General features: G+C 36.7%; 1 protein-coding gene across 2 annotated transcripts in view; it reads right to left on the reverse strand.

The window, feature by feature from the left end:
• Positions 1 to 89: 89 nt before the first annotated feature.
• arhgap17b (Rho GTPase activating protein 17b) overlaps positions 90 to 21,968 on the reverse strand; it is a 38,925-nt gene continuing 17,046 nt past the window's right edge. The window contains exons 8-21 of one of the 2 annotated variants that reach the window (XM_065252940.2): positions 21,886 to 21,954; positions 21,007 to 21,088; positions 20,461 to 20,588; positions 16,897 to 17,008; positions 16,368 to 16,449; positions 16,181 to 16,261; positions 15,972 to 16,085; positions 15,678 to 15,769; positions 13,024 to 13,159; positions 11,236 to 11,427; positions 9,441 to 9,580; positions 8,955 to 9,362; positions 2,511 to 2,557; positions 90 to 1,827 (exon numbers count right to left, since the gene is read on the reverse strand). In XM_065252940.2, the coding sequence (XP_065109012.1) occupies positions 2,550 to 2,557; positions 8,955 to 9,362; positions 9,441 to 9,580; positions 11,236 to 11,427; positions 13,024 to 13,159; positions 15,678 to 15,769; positions 15,972 to 16,085; positions 16,181 to 16,261; positions 16,368 to 16,449; positions 16,897 to 17,008; positions 20,461 to 20,588; positions 21,007 to 21,088; positions 21,886 to 21,954 (1,644 nt within the window). In that variant the 3' untranslated portion in view covers positions 90 to 1,827; positions 2,511 to 2,549. The remainder of the gene's footprint in view (positions 1,828 to 2,510; positions 2,558 to 8,954; positions 9,363 to 9,440; positions 9,581 to 11,235; positions 11,428 to 13,023; positions 13,160 to 15,677; positions 15,770 to 15,971; positions 16,086 to 16,180; positions 16,262 to 16,367; positions 16,450 to 16,896; positions 17,009 to 20,460; positions 20,589 to 21,006; positions 21,089 to 21,885; positions 21,955 to 21,968) is intronic. The other variant, XM_065252941.2, reaches the window with a different exon arrangement.

Genomic DNA, 21,968 nt, shown 5'->3' on the forward strand with positions numbered 1-21,968 from the left:
CAAAAGTTTTGTTTAGTTCAATGTGGTAACTTTCTTGAACTTTCTAAGTGTTTGAAAACAACATGAAATCCATTTTTTTTTCTTTAATTGTTTGCCATTTTATTAGATATATAATTAGAAAAAAGCTGCTGTGTCGAAAAACAAACGATTGTTCATCTTAGGCACTGCATAATGTGATAAACAACAGTGCAGGAGAAAAAGAAATCAATATGTACAATTAAGAACACCGTAAAGGTACATAACCACAGAAATAAAGATACAAACTCCATCTAGAGAGATAAAATGACTTTGGCTTTCTGGCTGTATGTTTCCTGAGCTCAATGGATCCTTAAAACGTTTCACATTATTGTCAGTGCTCTTTTTGCATAGCATAAATCGTGACATACATCTCAACAGCCCTTATACAACATATACAATCACATACTTTCAATAGCAATATCTTTGGTCATTTCAAAAATTAAACAGTTTTCAAAGTATGGGGCACAAAACCAGTCATTAGTTTCACATACATATTTGTTGCAGAAGCAAAAATACATTGCATGGGCAAAATGATATTTTTTTTATGCAAAAAAATCATTAGGTTATGAAGTAAAAAAGATATTTTGTAATTTTTCTACCATTAATATATCAAACATTTATTTATCATTGATAATATCTGTCGGACTTTATTTGCACAATTTTAAAGGCGATTTTCTCAACATTAAAATTTTGTATCCTCATATTCCAGATTTTCGAATACTAGTTTTAGCTTTCAGATGATGCATAAACCTTAATAAAAAAACTGACCCTTATGACTGGTTTTGTGGTCCAAGGTCGCATATAAACGGATCAATGGTGGATGAATAGGCAAATGTATTGTACTGTATACCCCACCAAGATAAACTTTATAAACCCCTGGAATTTATTTATAAGGAAAATCATGTAATGAAATACAAACTACATTACAGTCAGTATTGCACCCCAAGAAAAAAAATACTCCACATACTTCTGCATGTGTGCCTTTATAAATCGAGCGTGTCTATTTTTCCTTACATCATAACCATTCCTATAGTTCTTCCCAATCATCTTTCCAAATGTATTAAGAAACAAGAATTATTCAATCAACCAACAAACAAAAAAGAAATCAAATCGCATAACTCAGACATTCAAAACCAAGCCCATACTTTGCGATGCGTGTGAGAGGCAATGAGATTGTATAGCATGTTAATATGTGCGCATTTGCGACTTTACATCATTACAATGTGCCAGCATTGTGAGGCTAGAGAGTCGCCAGGAAGCTTCTAGAAAACCTCAATGGTTTGTTGGTTGTGAAGCATGACTATGTTTAACAGGGCTGAAGGAAATGATTATGTTCGGATTGGCATACTTTCATACTAATCTTTATATTTGTGCATAGGATGTGCAATACTATATTTGGAATACTATATTTGCCAAAATGAGCTGTACACAATAAACAAATGAGTATGCTAGATATGTATCAGCTTCAATCGAGTTACAACCATATTCATTTATATAACTTTGCTAAATTAATTCGCAGGACAAGTGGACGGTCTGTTTTTTCACTGGTCGAAGAAAACTCCTCATAGGGAATTATTGTGAAATGATGTCTATGCAGTAGTATGCAACATTGTTATTTTATATTGCATACTCTAGTATACTAGTATTCCATTCTGAACATAGCCATTATTAGGCTCCTCCTCCTTTACAAGGCGGTGCTTTCTGATTGGTGTTGGGGTTCTGGGAGTGTTTCTACTGGTTCATCCTCAGCTAGCTCAGGTAGCTCAGGGACAAGGTCCAGCCCTGGTCCCGTGATAGATTCATCTCCATCTGTGCAAGCATAACACACAGGCAAAGATATAAATGATTTTTTTTACTTACATCACATATAAAAGCTTTCAACTTCATCTTCAAGAAAAAGTAAGGTTAACATTCAATATCATTTCAGATTCTGTAAGCATTTTAATATCACCAGACGTACCATGCATCCAAAAAAGATGCATCATTTCTATTATTTGCAGTAATACAGTGATAATACTACTATACAATGGCAAAGCTGTAAACACAGTATTGAATATAACTCAAATAGTAAAAACATGTCTAGGTCACAAATTATAAACATTATAAGCATGCACTACATAAATGTTATATAATGTAAATATGCTAATAAAAATGAGATTTGCATGGTAAAGTACCAAAAATTTTGTATTTATTTACTTTATTGCGTTGAAATATGACCTAGACATGTTTTTGTTTTGTGAAATTATTCTTGCTATTAACACGTGACGTTACATAGCAATGATCTGTTAAATAATCCGAGCGAAAGCAGACGAGAATCTCTGGTAGGGAGTTATATGTTTAGATGGATGAAGCATATGTTGATATGTAAAGTCAAGCCACAAAGACACCGGTTAAGCAGGCTGTCATGCAGGTTCTGTTAGCATTGCTGTTAGTCGGGTTAAACAGGCATTCGGACACAAACACATATCCACAGACAGGCTCAGTGATCTTACCATCGCCTGTCACTCAAATCACAGCTCAGGCACAGATCATCAAACATCTGCAACAGTTTAACATCATCACAACATGCTCATCATGACATACTGCCTTCAAACAATGATTTTCAGAAAAGCCTATCAATTCACAAAATATTGACCTGAAAGATGTAAAAAGATCTAAACTTAATGGGATAGTTACCCAAAAATGAAAATTCTGTCAACATTTACTCAGTCTCATGTTGTTACAAACCTGTATAAATTTCATTGTTTTGATGAAAAACAAGGAAGATATTAACCAAACCGTTTGTGGACCCCATTGACTTCCATAGTAGAATAAAAAAATATATGGAGGTAAATGGGTTTCACTAACGGTTTGACATTTCTCAAAATATCTTCCTTTGTGTTCATCAGAACAACGAAATGTATACAGGCTTGTAACAAAATAAGGGTGAGTAAATGATGACAGAATTTTCATTTTTGGGTAAACTGACCCTTTAAGGGATAAGGTTCTGAAGACAAGAACCACCAAATGTGAGTCATACAGGCCACTGAACAACAATACAAGTGAACATTATCATGTTTAATTCAACAAAGCTTCTATTACTGGAAAGTTACTATCACTTTTACTGGAAAAGCTTCTGTCTAAAGCATGTGGTTTAATGGACCTAAACCTTAAGATAGTGGTCGACAGATATGGGTTTTTTAATAGCCTATGCCGATACCGATATTAAGAAAGCTGTATAGCCGATAAAAAACAAATGTATTTACAGTAAATAAGAGACAAAAAGAAAATTGGTGAAACTACATAAACATTTGTTATGCAGAACATTTATAAATAAACTATTTTAAAGTACTTAAAATAATTAAATAAGCAGACATAATTAATGTGGATCTGACATCTCACAGCACTATTGGAATAAATATGTTAAACCAGTGTGTTGTTGTGTATGACACAACATAACGTCATGTTAAAAAGTAAATAATAATTATTGGTCATTTTACTGTCTGTCAGACTTTGGCTTTACATTGAGAGACACTGATTGTCTTTTCATGACTAACAACAAAGTAATAGAGAAATTTATTGGCAGATTAAAAAGATTTATCGGTCGATGACGAAAAAAACAAAATATCGGCCGATATACAGGCATCTGCAATATATTGGTCTATTACTTTCTACTAAAGATTATAACTGTGGATACTGGTACACCCTTGTGCCATGAATAATAAATATTAAATACAGAAAAAAACAATTTGTCTTTATGGGTGTAAATTTGCAATAAGAAAAAAAAGGTTTTAATTCTGCTAGATTGATGTGAATTGAATTGTACAAACACTAAACCAAGGCTCTCCAACCTTTTTGTTAGCAAGGGCTAGTACCACAATGGATAAAACAAGAGCTACTTTTTGATTTAGTCTACTCAAAACTGTATTACTTGTTGATATTATTTTATTTCACCATGTTGGAGACCACTGCACTAAACTATACAGCATATTCTCATTTATAAAATTCTGCGTAGAAAACGTCCTAAATCTTACGATCATTTCTCAAAAGCGCACACTTGTGATTCATAAAACGAATGTACGTGTAGAAAATGCGTGTACGCCTCACTTTCAGACATTAACTCTATAAATCGCAAATGAACTTGAAAATGTGCACAGTTGAACAGTTGCAGATTTCCGCCTTTAAACAATGCTTACTTAATGTCATGGACATATAAAAGTGCACATGTCAATGTTTCAATCCTTTTCAAGCAGCAAGAATTGTTTATATTCAGGCATGTGATTGGCTAAGGACAAAAAAGCAGGAAAATATATTGAGACCCCCCCACAAACACACACGCCAATCAAACTGGTGGCGGATCTATACGGATAGTAAAGTAGGACCCATAACAACTTATTTGAACAAAAAAACACATTTTAATTTATTTTACAGCTAGATGTGCAACATGCAACTTTTTTGTACAGTATGACACATAACAACTTATTTGGTGGATGTGTAGCAGTGGGAATCAAAAGCAAGTGTCTTGTCCACTGCTCCATCACCACCTCTCTCTATATCAACAACCATGATAAAAAAATATGTTTTAACTTATTTTTGTTTTGCATTTTTACACAACTTTAACAGCTAAATGTGCAACATGCAAATGTTCATGTCAAAAGAAGGCCTATTTTGCCGACATCCAAATAAAATGTAGGCAATGGCTTATAAAGAACTAAAGGCATGGCTACTTTTAATTTGATACTTTAAGTACATTTCCATGCCTGTACTTTGATACTTTTACTTGAGTAAAGAAGTTAAATCAGTACTTCTATTTTTACCAGAGTATTTTTTTTTAATACAAATATCTGTAAAATGTGCTACACAGGACCATTAGTTATAATAAAGTGTCTTAAAGGTCTCTTTTTCTAATTTTAGACCCCTGTAGATGAGTAACTTTTGTTAGCTGTTAAACATGAACAATAGAAGGTTGACACTAATAAATAGAAGTAATTGTACAAAAAAGTGCAGGTGCTATTTATTTTAATCAAACTTGTCAACCTTAAAACTTTAAACACACGAAACCTTTGAAACAAACGATGATACAGAGGCCGTTTCTCAATCCTAAGTCTGCAGCCTTCCGGAGGTCGCATTTCTAAGCTGCATACGTCATCAAGACTCATCAAGAGTCACAATATTAACAATAATGAAGTTTACTATTATTCTTAGTTAATCGCAAATTGTTGTTATATGTTTATCAGGGCTTGACATTAACTTTTTGAGGAACTTGTCCTTCGGACAAGTACATTTGTGTTTCACTTGTCCATGCACAAAAGTCACTTGTCCGGGTAAAGATTTATAATATAATGTATTTTTTGTGTTTTGCTAATCAGTGGCGGAGCAAGGGATTTTTCATAGGGGTGGCCAGGCAGGGGCCAGCAGTAACTCTGGGGTGGCATATAAAATCTCTATCATCCAACCTTAAAATACTTTTAAGTATTATAGGTGTGTTAATCAGAATAATGTATAGCATACAATTGCTACAATAATTTAATTTTTATTAAAATGAATTGAGATTAACATACAATTTATAGTCATAATTCAACCTCCATGTTTTTTTAACTATTTAATCAAATAAAACTTTTGAAATTTACTTTGAAACCAGAATTTATCTCTCCCATTGCTGAAAAAACTAGAGACCAGAAAATCATGTGAATTTTGAAGGCTACTTTAATGTATTTTACTAAGATTTGTTTGGCTGCTTCTTGCTACTCTTTCTGAAGAAGGATGCTATATCTGCTGCCTTTCTCTTCACTTTTCCCTCATTTCAATGATTGTCTGACATTAAAACACTAAAGCAAAACATTAAAACATTACCATGTTTTTAAAAACTTATTAGGGTAAATGTATCTAGATTATCTGTTATATATAAAATCAATCTTAATCCTAGCATTTATGCTGTAATGTTCGTGTGGGATTTTTTAATGTACAGTGACGAACTCTGTCAGATTAAATCTGTCACGCGACGCAAACACACACAGAGGCGCGCTGAAAGAGAGATTCTCATTATAAAACAGATTCTTAAACAAGATTTTAAGCCATTTATGTGTTTTTACCGAACTTTAGAAGAGAAATTTATATTCACGCCGGAGCCTGAAGAAACATCACTCTAGACTCCACTCCGTCCCGCGACTCCCGCCCCTCCGTGTTCGTGGATCAGGTTTCATGCACGAATGTAATGCTCAGTTAGGTTAAACCAGGCTCGATGAGGTAACTTATTTCCTTGCCTTTTTTCGGAACCAATATTGTTGCATCGTCCCTCTCTCAGTCGCCACCAGGATTTTCTGCAATGGTGCTCGTTTTTCCTCTCATTTCTGTGAAAATTGCTGCTCCAAATCCACCAAGTAAACCGACGTGTATATGTTTGCTGCTTTGTTTTCTCGTCACGCAAGTGACAGCCAAACGTCGCAAATGAGGAGAAGAGAGGAGAGAAACGATCGGGTCTGATTGGTGAATCCGCCATTTGCGAACGGTCAGAAACACGTCCTTGTTGATACTTGGAAAGGAAGGAAAATGCATCTCTTTGTCATCTGCCACCGGTGTGGCCCTGTTGCGCGGGGACGGCGATTGTGGTTCCGTCCCGGGTTACCATGGCGACGGCTGTGAGATACCCCCCTCCCCCCTTATTTTTTTTTTTTACATATCTGCATGATTCACGTAGGTCACATTTTCAGGTCGGAAAATCCGGAATTCCGGATTAATCCGGAAAAATCACATCCCTGTATATTTCCGAATGCAGGAACATGTAAAAAATAAAACTAAACACATCTTGAGCTTTTTGAGGAGACTGAAGTCCTGAAGTCATTCGATTAGATTTAGAAATAAGGATTTAATTTTAATTATGTTTAAGAGATCCTGCAGCTGCCTGCTATTGCTCAAGTAAAAGGGGAGTTCATCCTACTTGACACTTCAGCTTATACTTTTATACTGTTTTTAATACTACATACACATTTCCTGTATTTTCTGGTTCTGTATTCTAATAAAGAGACTGAGAAATAATTATATATGATGATCACTATAACGTTGCAAAAACAACAAATCTAATGATAGCATGGTGGCCTAAGACTTTTGCACAGTACTGTTTAAAATGTCAACACAACATCTGCAAGTTTCTATTCTCGTGTAAATGATCCGAATGGAGAGATGTCCTCGAATGCAGCTGTTAGGCATGAAGTTAAGGATAGGATTTTATTCCCTATAATGACACAGATTTCCTTGCAGTTGGAATGAAGAATTTCTTAGTTACTTTATAATGTAAATGTCATGTGCTAGTTTTTATTAAACTCATTCTAAAGAAACAGTTAAGTGAGTGAAAGAGACATTCATAGAGCGCTTCACATTGTCATCCAAGATCAACATGCTTGCATGGACATGTTTTGCTTAGCGTGTGTGAATTTGCCCTCAGGAACAGGCTAAAGTGATCCCTGTTATGTCAACTAATCATAACGTGTGACTTCAGTAGAAATTGTAATAAATAAACAAATACATAAAAACATTTTAATAGATCACCCACTGTGTTCTTTCAATTCTCACAAATGTTAAAGTCATTTTTTAACTGACTGTTTGGTGGGTGGTGATATAACTGCAGGTGCATTTTTGGAGAGAGAGAGAGAGAGAGAGAGAGAGAGAGAGAGAGAGAGAGAGAGAGAGAGAGAGATCCAAATGTACCTGTTATTATATAGTCACCTTTATGTCTCTCAATGGTGTCTGGACTAGAGGTCTTCTCAGATCCAAAGAAATGTACCCGACCCGAAATGACACGAACCTGACGTGCATAAATCTTTTTTTAAAGAAAGACCCGACCCGAGACAAACCAGAGAGAATTATTCCCGAGTCAGACCAGAACCAGTGGCCATTTTTTACCCGACTGGACCCGAATGTAAACCACACTGACATGTGTGCAGTCTGCAGCCCCGCGTGCACCAGTCAGTCAGAAAGAAACCCCGCTGGTTTCGCAACCAATTTGGCCCGCTGCTCTATTTATTTTCATTTGTTATCTAAAGACGATACCAAGGTAACTGCTTGAATGTACTTTTAACTCTTTCCCCGCCAGCATTTTTCATGATTCTTACAAAAGTTTAATGCCTCCCAGAAAATGCTCTTCTTTAAATGTATAAACATACAATATATTAAATAAAAAAACAGACCCGCTGCTTTCAAAAAAAAAAGTTTAATCCTACCTTCATTAGTTCTCTTTTTATCACTTCTCAAATATGGGCAGGTTTATTAAAAAACACCAAATAATTCAATTTTTGTGACGGACTTTTGATAGATATCTGATGAAGAGCGTTCCTGAAAACTTACACGGACATACAGCTGTTTGCCCTAGGGCAATACTTCCAGGTTTTATAAGTTGCGGTATTGCGGATTGACGAGATAACTCGCCAATGGCGGGGAAAGAGTTCAAATTGATTGACAGGTGTGCGTCAATGAAAATTAACCTACCACCAGCCACATAATGTCACAAGCGCTCTTGGCAAACAGAGGAGGGGTTGGTAAAGGACATCTATGCACACACGCAAGTTATTTCGGGTCGTTTCGGGTCTGTTCGGCAAAACACATTCATTTTAAATTACCCGAGACTTGATGCCGCTATTATTATACCCGATTCGTGTCCGAGGCACACGTGAAACTTTTAGACCCGAACCCGCTCGGGTCGGACCTCGGATCTAAGTGGACCTGTGAAGACCTCTAGTCTGGACACCTGGAGTCACACTTTTGAATAAAAAGAGCCCACTTCTTATTCCCACAACCTGGGATAAATTGAATACATAGTTACATCCAGCAACAGATTTTTGCTTCCATTACTATTATATTGGTTGAGCGACGCATAAAACTGGTTGTATTAGTTGGACGTTCATCTACTGGGGTCTCCTTTTTCAGTTAATTAAGTGTGCAAAACAGGACTAGTAAAACCTTACCCGAGATGATCTTGGATGCAGAAACACAGACGCCGTTGGCAGCTTCACTAGTTGGCTGGGGTGGCGGCGGGACCGCGGGTTTGGGCCGTGGTCGAGGGGTTGGCCTGGGGCGCGACAGAGATGCGGTGGAATAGGAGGATCCTGGGGTCTGGAATGTGTCATGTGTTGGTGTATCCGGTGGTGTGGGGGTTCTGGGCGGAGAAGATTCGGGTTCTTCTGCGCTCTGCGCAGGAGGTTGTGGAGGTGGATGGCTGGGGGCCTGGATAATGGGCTGGGTGTGGCGTCGAGGTGTAGTGGTAGGGTGGGGGGCGCTCACAGGTGTGGTCTGGTTAGGGGCTACCTTGGTGGTACCTTGCGGTGCAGTAGGGGGTGCCAGTTTAGGAGGTGCAGGTGCTTGTTTCTTTGTACCTGAAAGCACAAGGTACAAGTAGAGTTTATTGACTGCTTTAATTCTTAATTCACTTAACGAAGGAAATCTGTACTCACCTCTGCGCACCATGAAAGGACTGGGACCCTTGGAACTTGAAGCAGGGGTCCCCAAATTCAACTGATTCGGGGTTCCACTCGCACCGCCTGATCCATTTTTAAGGGATGGAGGTGTGGATGCCGTTTCTCGGATGATATTACTGAAAAGGGAGTGTGTTGGTATTAAACTGTATGTATGTATAAACAGTTCAGGTAACATGCTTTAGAATTTAGTGGTTTAAATTATATTAATGGTTTGAAAGTTAAAGCGAAATGGACGCCAGTTATTTTCTTAGTACACATTCCCACACAAACACAGTGTTAGTATGAAGCAAAATGAGTTGTGAATGTCACTTCATGTTGATTGAAGCAGCGTTAGCAGTGTAATGTCGCTTGGCATGCGGTGCATCTTTTTCCATTAAAGAAAGAAAACATTAAGGAAAGCAGAGAACATTACTCAAGCAAGAAAAGAGAAAAGAGAGAGAAAATAGGACACATGTACAGATGAAAGAATGGGAGACTGATACTAGCCCTGACTGGAATGGATTACTGCAACCTAAAACTCAACTGACTGAAAACAAAACATCCAACTTGCCATTGGAGAGCTGTTTCTTCTATCACCATCCTAGACAATAAGGTCTTCTGAATTATACCAATTTATTATGCATTTAATTGATGTAGTAGAGGCAAATCATTTATTATTTAATAGCGTACACATTACAGAATCAACCGCCCTGAAAAAAAAACTTGGGTAAAATGTGTTGCTGATGCGCCATTTATTAATTTGCCATACAGACTGAATCATCAAGATGATCACAATTCTCCATGATCGTACCCAATTATAAGCTGTTCAACTGAAGCAATTTGATTATAAAGGCACAATATGTAAGATTTTTGCATTAAAGGACCAGTGTGTAGATTTTAGCGCCATCTAGCAATGAGACTGTGAATTGCAACCAACAGCTTAGTCCACAGCCCTTTCAAAATGCATAGAGAAGCTACGGTAGCCGCCACAGGACAAACATGTCATCGTGTGAGACAACGTAGCGACGAAATGCGCTCTATAAGACAGTTTGTCCATTTAGGGCTACTGTAGAAACATGGCGGTGCGAGATGGCGACTTCCATGTTAGGTGATGTGTATGTTGATAAAAACAATACAGTTCATTTTGTAAAGTCTTAATACACCACTGATAATATAGTTATGTTTATTATATTGCATTCATGTCAAGAGATCCTTCCTACACAAAAGTTACACACTGCACCTTTAAAATATACAAAAATCACTAGCGCATTGTTATATATTCTGTTCATATTATCACAAATGTTTTAACAATGTTTGATTTGAGAGAATTTGCAGTTTTAACCCGTGTTTTATAGGGTCGCCAATCTATGGCGTCACGTTGGGCTGGCATAGCAACCATAGGTGTGCTTGACTTTATGTTCCACTGTGCAGACCGATCGGTGTATGACATCAAAGTATCTCAAAAGTGATTCAAAAGCAGCATTGTTGCGCCGCAACACTTTGATGTAATGCGCAAATTGATCTGAATTTCGCGGTGTATAAGTACTAAAGTGTCTAGCATGTCAATCCGCTTACATTATGAACATTATTTGTAAGATATTGTCCAATCAACTCCCATCGTTTAACCTTATTTCACAGAGTTGTAATAGAGTGACCTCTAGCAACAAAATGACATATTGTGCCTTTAAGCGAAGTGCCGCAACAGACAATATGCACACCACACAGAGATTTTGACAGCAGTTGGCTCCTGGCGTCCGGCATAGTGGAATCTCGGGGTCGCACCAATCCTTACCTGTTCTCAGTCTGAGTCACCTGCCCAGCCTCCAAAGCCCCACTAGGGGGTGACAGAGGGGCGGGATCAAACACAGGAGCCCCCCCGGGATCAACGGGAGGAAGAGGGGGCTGGAAGTTAGGCACGGAGTGCTGCTTTTTATGTAAAGTGCCAGCTCTACGAACGGAGTGATCCGGCTGTTTGTTAGCAGGGCTACAGGGAAAAGGGGAGATAGTATGAAACACTCACACCAATGAGTGACAGCGGCCTAATAGGAGAAGTGAGGAACACATCCACCACCTGAACCATGACAGCAATGAAGTATTGATGCGTTTGCAATGGATGAGATTTCATTTTCCTGTTAAAGTGGGTTTAGGGGTTTAGATATGCAACATAGAAACTTGATATCCTGGTTAATTTCTGTACATCAATGTTTGTTTACTATATTATCATGTGTATTTGAAATATATAGTGTGTGTGCATATGTGTATATATATATATATATATATATATATATATATGTCCTTACATCTTGCATCCACAAATATATGCGTGTTATATATATACTGTTGTATAGGGTCACTTGACTTTTGATCTAAATGGGAATGTTTCAGTGATCTGAATTTGTTATTTAGCTGATTAAAATGCTAAGTTTACATTTTTACAAATTCTAGGGTCTGAAGAAAAAATAAATCTAACGTGTGTCGATTTATTTTGGATTTTTGTTTTATTATTATTAAATGTGGAAAATATAAATAAAGAATGAATAAGTGACCCTAAACACAACAGTATATACTGTATACATTAGTATTGTGTATATGATAATATATCATCTTTTCAACCCACAAATGACACTGAATGTTTCATGGCATTATAGTGTAACCTTGTTTAACCTTTACTAGCTGTTGGGCTGTATAAAAATAAAACAGTTGTTAACCACAGTATTTCAATAAGAGTTTCATCTGTTTTAGACAGCGATTAATCTATAACCAAATCTTGACCTCTGGGTTTTGTGCAAGATTTACGGGGGAGAAACACCATTAACATACTAAGATTTTATAAAACGGTTAGTTCCAGTCCTTGATTCTGATTGGTCAATAGCCGTGTTCAATTTATGATAAAACACAACTCTGTATCACTGCGCAGTCGTTCAGGAACTATTTTTTCCAGCGGAAGGAAAACTTTTAGTGATTTTACTTCATGAACATTGCACTGATACATATTTTTTTAGTTTTAATTGTTTGTATCGTGTGGTAACCGTTTGATAAAAGCAATAAGGTATTTGAGACTATTGCTTTATCAAGAATAAGCCAACTTCAAATCGTGCCTTACAATGGCCTCTGCGCTGTGACTTGTTCATGATACAGCACAGCCTCTCGTACCTTATTGCTTACAGTACATAACAGTATAGTACTGGTTACATAAATGTACAGTAATTATTGAAATTCAAATCATTTCAGTACAAACCCATTTATTATACTGGTAAATGCGTTTGGGAAACCCACACTTTCCCCTTTGGCCCCATTTTCATATTCACAACATATTTAAATGCTTTTAAACATAACTATGAGCAAACACTTTATTGGTTTCAGTAAGCATACAATTAGCAACAAACAAATACAAAAGCAGTCACAAACAAAAGCAAACAACTACTGAAAAAGATGCACGTGTCACATCAGCTAAATGGTGCCCAGCTCCGATCTGAGGCCGTCTGCTTTGACGGTGACACAATCACTGGCCACTACATAGGACGCAGAAATGACTGTGGAGCTGGACTTGTGTCTGTGATGGCGAAGATAAGACTTGTACCTGTCTTTGCGAGAGCTGTCAGAATCGAATGACCCTTGGCTGCCAGGACGCCTTCGGTCTATGCTTCCTACTTCGGAGTCAGGGGTACCCGGGCATCCAGGCATAGCAAACATGCCTGAAACGTTGAAGTCCACATCTGCAGAGGAAAAGATGTGATGGTCATGCATTTTCACTAGGTAGCAACACTGTGTCATGCGCTTAAACCTCAACACTAAAACCTCAATCTAGGTTAGAATCAACAAACAACATTCAATAAAAAAAACTCTAAATACAACAGATTACCAATGGGGTTTCCATCCAAACATAAGGCAAATCTTTTCAAAATTGGCACAAAAAATAAATAAATAAACAAATGCAAATTAGGTGCATTTCCATCAAGTTTTATTGGTAACCTAGTAACCAACTGTAAATAAAACAAGGCATGCTTAGAAAATGGGAAGGACTGCCTTTAGTTACCATAGAGCAAGTTATAAATTTATTAGCAGTGCAGCTTGTAATTGCCAAACTGAATGCTGTGCACAGAAGAAGGAATGCAGCATTTTTGATGCAGGCCTTAGCAGCAAGGGCGTTACGCCGACGGTGAGCCCATATATGGGAAAGAAAAAGTCAGCTGATACAGCTAGACGATCAGTCACGTGGGTTTAATGTTCGATACGTTAGAATTTATTTGGCAAATGCGTTTCCATCTCACATTATTCGCATTTATTCTTAAAGTCAAAAACCAATTTAAGTGAGCGTAAAAAAAGTTTTGCGAATAAAGGGATTACTATTCGAAATTTGGCATTTCCATCACTTGTTTTTTATGCGAAACTTCAAAATGCACGGAAAATCAGGGGATAATGGAAACCACAAAAACAGGGTTAAAAAAAGCCAGCAAACAGTAAAACAATCATCTGTACCGTTTCCATTACCCTTCAAATTGCGCAAATTGAAATAGCTAATAGAAAACACAGCAATTTCGCATAAACTCAAATATCGCAAAAAAGTTTTTATGTCCGTGTGAGGTGGTTTTTCAGTCAATTTAAAAAATAAACATATCTGCAATGAAAATGTTTTTTTTCTCGCATTTACAGGTCACCTGACGTGCATAAAAGTCACACGATCATTCTTTAAAAAGGGTGCGGTATGTTTGACTAGAGGACATGATAGAAACGTTGTGTTTCGACTTAATGTTGCGTCAAGAACCGACAAGCGCGTAACATAAAAATATTGTGAGAGCTATTCTGGAGTCGACTGCTCTGTAAGCTTTTGAGTCCCTCTTGCGTAATTTTGATGTCATCCACATGTCAGTCTGCGCAATGCCATATGAAGTCAATCACACTCGTCGCCATGGATTTTGGAATTACTTATCGCAAAACAACTAAATTATGTTTTAGTCGCATAACATCGGTTAATGGAAACGCCGTCATTTCGCAATAGTTTTTGGTTGACATTTAAAAAATAACACGTAAATCTTTAAAAAGACATTTTAAATGTGGTTAAATCTTTTTAAATATGCTAATTTTCTAGATTTAAACAAATGATATTACGCAGTGCCCGAAAATAGTCCCCTACTATTGAAAGTAATCAAGGGGACTATTTTCGGGCACTGTGTAATATCATTGCGCCTCCTGCAGCCATGTTATGGCAACAAAGTCCTTGATTATTACGCCAGAATGAGAGTATAGTTCCTAGCCATATCTGCCTAGAAAATCACAACTTTTAATTTTCTGTCTGTCTTCGTACACAATGTAACTACAGAAGAGTTTAAAGAGTTCACACTTACAAATAAGTCAGATAGAATTAATGATATGCGTATTTGGCGTGCTGTCCGAGGAGAGGGCTCTGAGCTAAAAAATCAAACGTTTAACTCTAGGTGAGATTGATTATTAGCATATTTTCCGAAAAAGTGGAGTGTACCTTTAACGTTATATTCAAGCTAAAGTCTCATATTATTATTATTATGGAATTAAGAGCATCAAAGTTTGATTTCACTCATGGATATCAATCTATGACATGACTTTACTCAGTCAATATTAAAAATATTAACTCTTTCACCGCCATTGACGAGATATCTCGTCAATTAAGAGAAAACGCTTCCCCGCCAATGACGAGATTTTCCGTCTTTCTGCAATACCGCTATTACCCACCAGGTGGCGCCCTTCCGCAACTTTTTAAACCCGGAAGTATTGCCCTATGGCAAGCGGCTGCATGTCCGTGTCTGTTTTAAAGATCGCTCTGAATGGGAACTCTATGAAAATTCCGTCACAAAAATGGAATTATCTCTGCTTTTTGCTCAAATTGTGGTGTTTTTGCAGAAACCTACCCATATTCAAAAGCTGATTACAAAAGAACCACTGAAGGTAGGATGAAAGTTTTTTTTTTAAAGCAGAGGGTCTGTTCTTTCATTTGGTATATTGTATGTTTATATATTTAAAGAAGAACATTTTCTGGAAGGCATTAAACTTTGGTGAAAATCATGAAAAACGCTGGCGCTGGCTGGCAACTTTTTTTTAAAACTCTGGCGGTGAAAGACTTAAAGTCATTTTCACAATCTTGTTGATTTTATGTAGAAAAAGTTAATTTCTAAAATGCCTGCAGCTGGTTCATTTTATACAATGAAAAGGACTCAAGTTTTTTTTAACAACTACAGGTATAGTAAATGTCAATCTTACCTTCAGGGAAGAACCAGTTTGCATGCTGAAGGATCAGTTCGATGATAGACACCACGTGAACAGAGGTAGTGGCTGCCATTTCAGCAAGACTTCTGAGAAAGAAACAAAACCAGAGATAAAATCTCAAACTGCGCTAAACATCCTCAAACCTGGACACTAGTATAAGACCTTTTATATTGTCAGTAGCATCATAGTGAAAGTAAATAAAAAAAACATCCACTCTAAGCTTTGAAAAACATTTTGAGTATATTAAAAGTTTCATGACAGGCATTTTTTTCTGGGTGTGTTTCTAACCCCTCCGTCTTGGCCCACAGCAAGTTGGGTCCCAGTACGATGGCGATGTTACTCGCGGTCATCTTATTGATGTCGCTGTCCTGAGAAAGCCTGGCGAGAAACTTCATCAAGTACCTTCACAGATACAGATTTACTTGTTAGAATGGTAACGGTTGTTAAAATGTTCAATTAAGTCTGAAATAGTAACAAGTGGCTGTGGCATCCCAAACCTAAAATTGGTTTTGTTGGCCTTTGGCAACTGGTCACACACAACCCAAAGTGCCTGAAGTCTCTTATCAGGGTCAGAAACACTGCAGAAGAGAAAGAGAGAGAGAGTTTTTTATACTTAAATAATTTTTTTAGAAACAAGAGAGTAAGTCTGTGTCAGAGAAAGCAGTGTCTATAAATGTGTTTTACTTTGAAGCTTGTATCCACTCGTCATAAAGCTGATAACTCATCAAAGGCTCAGGCAGCTCTCGCAGGTAAGACTTCAGGGCTCCTAAAGAAACACAAGGAAGTAATTACAAAAACCCAATATCAAACAGATCTAAGCTTCTGCATGCCATTGTTCTGCTACTCATTTAAATTATCATCAGATGGTGACGATAGTCCTTATCACACACACTGCAGTTTCAGATACACTTCACGAGATACCATCATGACTGTCGAGTCAACATCACATTCAAACTGAAAGACAACTCTGCCTATTTTTGTGCTACTTTAACACTGCTGAACAGAACTGAAATCTTCCAGGTTTCAGAATAACAGTGGCAGAAGTTAACCAACTGGTGTGGTTTCAAACAAAAAGTAAATTCACACTTGCATTTTTGGGAAGTCAATTCTAAATGCAGAAATGTCATTTCACACAACCGCTGAAATAAAACTAATAAAGCAAGTCTGTGGTTACGAACACATAAGCAGAAGATACAGTAAGACCAAACCGTACCGGCTACAGCGTGAGGGTCAGAATAAAACTCCTCTAACTGAGAAGTGGAACAGTCCAGCGCCGCCTTTAACTTCTTGAGTTTAGACGCTCCAGCAGCGATACGAAACAAACCCTGCCATCAGAGGAAATACTGTTAGACCATGAACCATAAAAAATATTCCTAATAGAGACTGACATTTAAAATGCTTTCATAATGGTTTCATTGAGAAATTATTGTCTTGTGTCATTTTTATTAATGGCAACATTGGTCTGGGTTCAGCTAAGAAAAACAAAAGTGAACTGAATGAACATAAACATACACATAAACAGAATTTTTAAGATGATTAATTGCAGGGCACAGGACTTTTCGGGAAAAGGCAATGAACTTTTGAGGAATCTCAATGTTTCGGATGCAACATTTTTAGTCAAAAATTAAAATACAATTGATCAGGATTTTTTTATCATCAATATATTGAACCATTTGTTTATGATTTTATAAACCTCCTAACAAATAGGCAAATATACATGTGTTATATATAGGTGAAAAGTATAACATACTTTATGGAAATTCTGTGGATAAAATGCACAAATCAGTATTATTTATAAATATATCCCAAATTATCATTGCCAAATTTAAGAAAGACATAAATAAATAAAAAAATAAATACATATATACATACATATACATACATACATATACATACATACATACATACATACATACATACATACATACATACATACATACATACATACATACATACATACATACATATATATATATATATATATATATATATAAGGGCCGGGACTTTAACGCGTTAATTAAGATTTTTAACGCATTTTAACCGCACTTATTTTTGCACCGCGGAACATTTCTCATTGGATGAGTTTCGGCGGACCGGTTATACTGGAGCACCAACTAGCGTTCATGACTTCAGACAACAACAAACCACATGAACGAAGAAGCTGATGAGATCGCTTTGGTTGGCCCTGTGGATGGGACATTTTTTATATAAAAACTGAACGGATGTAAGCGTCGATAATAGCATGGTTGTGTGTAAGCTATGCAACAAGGAATTTACATATCACCGCAGCACATCGAGCCTCAAGTATCATCTCAATGCAAAACATATAGCAGCTAGCGTGGACGTTAGCCTGACTCCGGGTACAACGACTTGGTTGAACAAAAATAAACAATATTTTGTTGCTTAAGCTTATGTATTCAGTCATTATTCATGGTATACTAAAAATCCATGTGAAAAAATAACTTCTCAATGTTCTCAGGTCAAATATTTATATGTGATTAATTTCGATTAATTAATTACAAAGCCTCTAATTAATTAGATTAATTTTTTTTATCGAGTCCCGGCCCTAATATATATATACAAATCAGTATATATATATATATATATATATATATATATATATATATATATATATATATATATATTCTCTTTCTTGAGTTTGGTAATGACAATTTGAGTTTGGAAAGGATAAGGAGAAAAAAAAGCATTAGAGAAAATTCTTGCTTGTAATTTTTTGTTATCAACAATTACGCTGCATTCACACGAGGCGTAAGCATTATTGCATCTCATTTACTTTTAATGGGTGACGTTCCGAATTGAATTGAATTCCGAACTGAATTGTGGATCGGTCAACGTCGCGGCACTGCCAGTACTCGCGGCAGAAGTTGAACATTTCTTAAATTTTCAAGCGCCAACACATGCGTCAGCCAATCAGATCGCCTTATGTTGCAGCCACTGTGATTGGCTGTTGGCCAAGCTTCAGACACGCCTTCCGTCAAGAGTTAACGCTTACGCCCTGTGTGAATGTACTGTTACCCATCTCGACACACTATTCAATGTAATAGTATGCTCTGTTAAAATTAATTAAAGGAATATTCCATTTTCTTAAAAGAAAAATTCAGATTATTCACCACTATGTCATCCAAAATGTTGATGTCTTTCATTGTTCAGTCAGTCGAGAAGATATTATGTATTTTGAGGAAAACATTGCAGGATTTTTCTCATTTTAATGGACTTTAATAGACACCAACAATTAACACTTAAATCAACACGTAACAGAGTTTCAAAGGACTATAAACGATCCCAAACGAGGCATAAGGGTCTTATCTAGCAAAACGATTGTCATTTTTGACAAGAAAAATAACAAATATACACTTTTAAAGCACAACTTCTCGTTTAAATCTGGTCGTGATGCGCCAACGTGACCCCACGCAATACGTCATGACGTCAAGAGGTCACAGAGGACGAACGCGAAACTCCGCCCCAGTGTTTACAAGTGTTGAAAGAGGACCGTTCCTACATTGTTGTATGTCAACTGATACTAATTAATGTCTTTGTGGCAGTTTATTGTTTAAAATGGTCCGCAAATGTGCGTTTTATATATGTAACACGTGACCTCCCTACGTCACTACGCAGTTACGTTAGGTCGCACTGGACCGGATTTAGACAAGGAGTTGTGCTTTAAAAGTGTATATTTGTTATTTTTATTGTCAAAAATGACAATCATTTTGCTAGATAAGACCCTTATGCCTCGTTTGGGATGTTTATAGTCCTTTGAAACTCCGTTGAAAAAAACTGTTAAGTGATGAGTTAAGTGTTAATTGTTGGGCTCTATTAAAGTCCATTAAAATGAGAAAAATCCTGCAATGTTTTCCTCAAAAAACATAATTTCTTCTCGACTGAACAAAGAAAGACATCAACATTTTGGATGACATGGTGGTGAGTAAATTATCTGGATTTTTCTTTTAAGAAAATGGAATATTCCTTTAACTATTTTCACAATGTTCAGAAATAAATGCACATATCAGAAGCAACAAATGCAGAAGAAACGGCTCTTCAAAGAACAAAAAATATGTGTTTTATTTTAATTGCTGTGTGTGCACTTATGAGGAGAAACAGTATTATGGATGTTAAAGACTTTTTAAAGATGTAAAAAAAACCTTTGGTGTCCCCAGAGTATGTACAGTATGTGAAGTTTTAGCTCAAAATGTGCCGTTTTTGGGTGTGTCTTTTAAAATGCAAATGAGCTGATCTCTGCACTAAATGGCAGTGATAGAGCAGCTTAAGGAATGTTATTATCCCCTTCTGACATCACAAGGGGAGCCAAATTTCAATAACCTAATTTTTCGCAGAGAATGGTTTACCAAAACTAAGTTACTGGGTTGATCTTTTTCACATTTTCTAAGTTGATAGAAGCACCGGGGACCCAATTATAGCACTTAAACATGGAAAAAGTCAGATTTTTATTATATGTCCCCTTTAAACAAAAAACTTCTGAGATATCAGTATTGTTTAAATACATTTGGTTAAAAATTTTGTATAAGGTTGACATATGCAATTGCTCCATTTTTAAATACTTCAGAACTTTTGCCTATGCAAACACCAAAAAGCTCGACTGTCGCAAGTAGCTGCTTTTCATAATCACATGGTTCCAAAGTTGCTAAATATTTTAAAGACAAAAACATGGCAATTGTTTTCCACCAGTCATTCTGTATTCAATAACAAAGTGCAGTAACTTTCCCTCGGGAATGAAAACAATGTTAGGTTTTGTTAATACCTCTTCATGCATGCCGGTCTCTAGCAACATCATGACGCAAGCTTCTAAAGGCAGAGCGACCTCACGGTTACTGCGTTTCAGATGTTCCTCCAGAGCTGTGCCAAACGCTGGTTTCTCCGTCCATTTATCTATGTAGGATAAACGGATGAGAGAGAGAAAATTGACTGTATAATTTGAGTAATAACAGGAAACATTCAGTAGTAGTAACTAGATAGGTGTGTGGAAGATTTCAAGCAGGTGAAACAGGATACATTGTGTTGGCCACCGGGCAGGCTTTCGTAAGAGAGAAATTGATTTTACAGCTCATCCATGACCAATAAAAGCCTATTGTGATTGCTTGTCCATTTGGTTCATATTTATAAGAGTCAATTTGAACTATTTTAAAAATTGGAGAATAAATGTAAAAACTGTTTCACATGTGTACTTGATTTGCGTTAGCAATGCTTCTCAGTACTTTCTGAAGCACTTATGTGAGTGGTTAATATTAAACACCACCTCAGATGACCTCAGTGAGGTTTGTAAAGTCAATGATGGGTAAAATTATACCTTGCTGTGATTGTATATTGGGCAGGGCGCTTTCAATGCAAGCCAGAGCTTTTCTGTGGTATTCAGCTTGTGCTTCTAACAACTGTCAAGACAAACACAACATGTTACAGGTTTACTATGTCTGTGAAATATAAAAAAAGTTATGAATGCATGTAAAGATTTTTACCATAACATGTGACTGACACATTCATTATACCCTCTTATTATCTTTGGGGTCAATTTGACCCCATTCAAAGTTTAACGTCTGTACATACATGATTAACATAATTTTTTGCTTCAGATTTAATACATTTTCCCAATTTAATGAGGACAAGTTGGTAAACCTAAAATTTACTTGATTAAAATTTTTTTAATGTCCTCTACACATTTAGTAGCATCTGTGTTCTTCGGGGTCATTTTGACCCCATGCTCTTTAAATGGCCAGATTGTGATGTTAAACAGGCTAGCACTTCCCAGGCTGTACAAACTTAGTAAAAAGGTCATGTCAAAAATTGAAATCAATGAGTGAAATAAAACTTTAATCCTCCATATATCATAGTTAGATTATAAGTCTGGATTTCACAGACAGGGTCACATTTTAGGAAGATCTTCCCAAAATGAATGTTGCAGATTTTTAACACTCAGTTCTTGAAACCGGTTTAAAAGTACAGGTTGGACTAATATGTTTGTGTGAATCGAGTGACAAATCCAAGTTCAAGGTGAAGTGCGTAAATTCTGAACTGGCCGACAGCAGACAGGCATAGGAGTATTTCAATAATGTTTAAAATAGTCTTTATCTTTGCACTTTGGGTCTTAAAGGCTGATAGTGGCACAGAAATGACACACTTCACCTTTAAACCAGTACAAATGAAGCTTCAGAAAGCAGTAAAGATGCATCACCAGAACATAATAGCGGGCGTATTCTCCCTCTTTCGATGAAAATATGTACATGTCTGAGGCCAGCTGATCCTATAGTGAAAAAC

This window comes from Paramisgurnus dabryanus, chromosome 3 (assembly GCF_030506205.2).
Source record: "Paramisgurnus dabryanus chromosome 3, PD_genome_1.1, whole genome shotgun sequence".
Lineage (NCBI taxonomy): Eukaryota > Metazoa > Chordata > Actinopteri > Cypriniformes > Cobitidae > Paramisgurnus > Paramisgurnus dabryanus.